The 1,851-nt window shown below is 38.0% G+C and overlaps 2 protein-coding genes across 2 annotated transcripts; one reads left to right on the forward strand and one right to left on the reverse strand.

Annotated features, from left to right (window-relative positions):
* Nucleotides 1-100: 100 nt before the first annotated feature.
* Tsp_13959 (conserved hypothetical protein) lies at nucleotides 101-513 on the forward strand (the record flags this gene model as incomplete). Its single annotated transcript, XM_003367712.1, has 1 exon — nucleotides 101-513. A coding segment is annotated over one exon (413 nt), but the record flags the coding sequence as incomplete, so codon positions are not given.
* Nucleotides 514-1,292: 779 nt separating this feature from the next.
* Nucleotides 1,293-1,808, reverse strand: Tsp_13960 (conserved hypothetical protein). The gene is made up of 3 exons (XM_003367713.1): nucleotides 1,751-1,808; nucleotides 1,609-1,708; nucleotides 1,293-1,536 (listed from the first exon to the last, which is right to left on the reverse strand). Exons 1-3 carry the CDS (start codon nucleotides 1,806-1,808, stop codon nucleotides 1,293-1,295), a joined length of 402 nt encoding a protein of 133 aa, XP_003367761.1.
* Between the last annotated feature and the right edge of the window lie 43 nt (nucleotides 1,809-1,851).

Genomic DNA, 1,851 nt, shown 5'->3' on the forward strand with positions numbered 1-1,851 from the left:
GTCAGAGCTAGGTGCCAGTGTGAGGCGAAGCGTTGGATTGCCGCGCGCAGTGATTTTCAAAAAGCGTTACGCCTTTGTCCGGACAACAAGGAAATTTCAGATTCGTTGATCCGTCTGCAAAATTACATCGACCAGAAAAAGCCTGAAGTTTCCTCTTCTGCAGCGAGCCAACAGCAGCAACAGCAGCAACAACAACAACAACAACAACAACAGCCGAAACCAAGCTCAACTGACGATGGGAAAATCCATGCACAAAGTCGACCGACTGCTGTTGTTAACAACAACTGTTCCACTCCTTATTGTTCTGCATCATCATCTGCTGCTGCTGCTTCGTTTGTCGCCGACCAGCGGAAAACGTTGGACAGTGGTCATCGCCGGACGGCCACCGGTCGACCTGCAACAACATCCTACACCCAGCGTCCATCATCTCATTGTTCTGCTGCTGCAGCAGCTGCTGCTGTTGCTGCTGCTGGATCAGCGGCATTTACCAACGGTGTTGAAACGGAGCTGTAAACAGATAGATATGCTGCAATCAAGCAACAAACAACAACAACAACCACATCTGCTTTTTCACTTTTTCTTTTGTTCTTTCTTAACTTATTATTGTCTCATATGTTTATCTGTCTGTATATGTATGTGTATAATATTATTGAATTGTAAAAAATAAAAATTTTAAGAAAAGAAAAAATATCTTCTTTTTTGTTCTAAATTAAACGAGATTAACTGACTTTAGAGCTATCTAGCTGTAGGAGTCAGTCGGTGATATTGTGTTATCGTATAGAGAGAAAGAGAGACACAGGCAGCTAGCTGAAAAGCTAACCACAAAGCGTAATTTAAAACAAATAAATGTACAATTGCTGCTGCACAAAAAAATGAACCTTGTCATTATTAAAACGGAATATTTTAAAATTATACATACTTGGCATTAATTTTATAATATCAATTGTGAATTGCATAGCAGTGAATAGTAAAATCAAAATTTAATGTAAACAGATAATAATCAATAATACAATCTGAAGTATTATTATTATTATTACATGAGTTTAAAATTCAAAGATTCAAAAATTATTTTAATATAAAAAGAATTTTATTAAGAAAACATCAAAAAATAGAAACTAAGCAATGATCTACAACAGCAAGTAAGTAAACCTAAAAAGAAAACAAAAAATAAACAGCACGCATAATAACTAAACAAGTCAAATAACAGTCAGGGCATTAATGTGGGCCCATTGCCACCGCATACTACGATGATAACTACAGAGAAGCAATTCACAAAACAACCGGTCTAAAATCTACTGAGCAGAAGGGTGTTGGCCAGTGTGAGCAAGAGATTTCATCGCACCATTTTCAACAAAATGTACATTCAAATCGCTGCCTTTCAACGTGGCAACTTCGGCGACGGTCTGCTTGCAGATCGGCTTGGCAATCAGCTTACTAGATGGAAGATTGACCAATTCAGAAGAATGTCGACGGAAAGAAAGCTGCCGTAACTGTTGCTGACTTTGTCGCAAATGCACATAATCGATCAACTGAGTTCTAATAAATTTGAACAAAAATTAAAAATCAAAATAACAAATAAGCAATTTCAATCTTTTTCGATCACACTACCTAGGAGTTTTGTAATCTCGCCAATGTTGACCTTCTCGACATCCGAAAAGCATCATGGACAAAATTAACAAAATGAATAATAAAACCGCACTCGGTATGACTACAAAAAATATCCAATCTTGAAAATATGATCTTCCTAAACGGTTCGTGCTCGTAGGTCTGTATCGAACGTTGTCTGAAGAGGTGATGTACTCATGCATTGTATCATTGGTCCAAGCCGCGCCGAAGAGTTCGTTGTGACCA

This window comes from Trichinella spiralis (assembly GCF_000181795.1).
Source record: "Trichinella spiralis strain ISS 195 chromosome Unknown Scfld3808, whole genome shotgun sequence".
In the NCBI taxonomy this organism is placed as follows: Eukaryota; Metazoa; Nematoda; class Enoplea; order Trichinellida; family Trichinellidae; genus Trichinella; species Trichinella spiralis.

Coding starts and splice junctions, on each gene's coding strand:
- Tsp_13960 (XM_003367713.1), bottom strand. CDS start 1,808: ATGCATGAGTACATCACCTCTTCAGACAACGTTCGATACAGACCTACG. Junction 1,709..1,750: donor CAGACCTACGAGCACGAACC/GTTTAGGAAGAT, acceptor TATTTTTTGTAG/TCATACCGAGTGCGGTTTTA. Junction 1,537..1,608: donor CGAGATTACAAAACTCCTAG/GTAGTGTGATCG, acceptor CAAATTTATTAG/AACTCAGTTGATCGATTATG.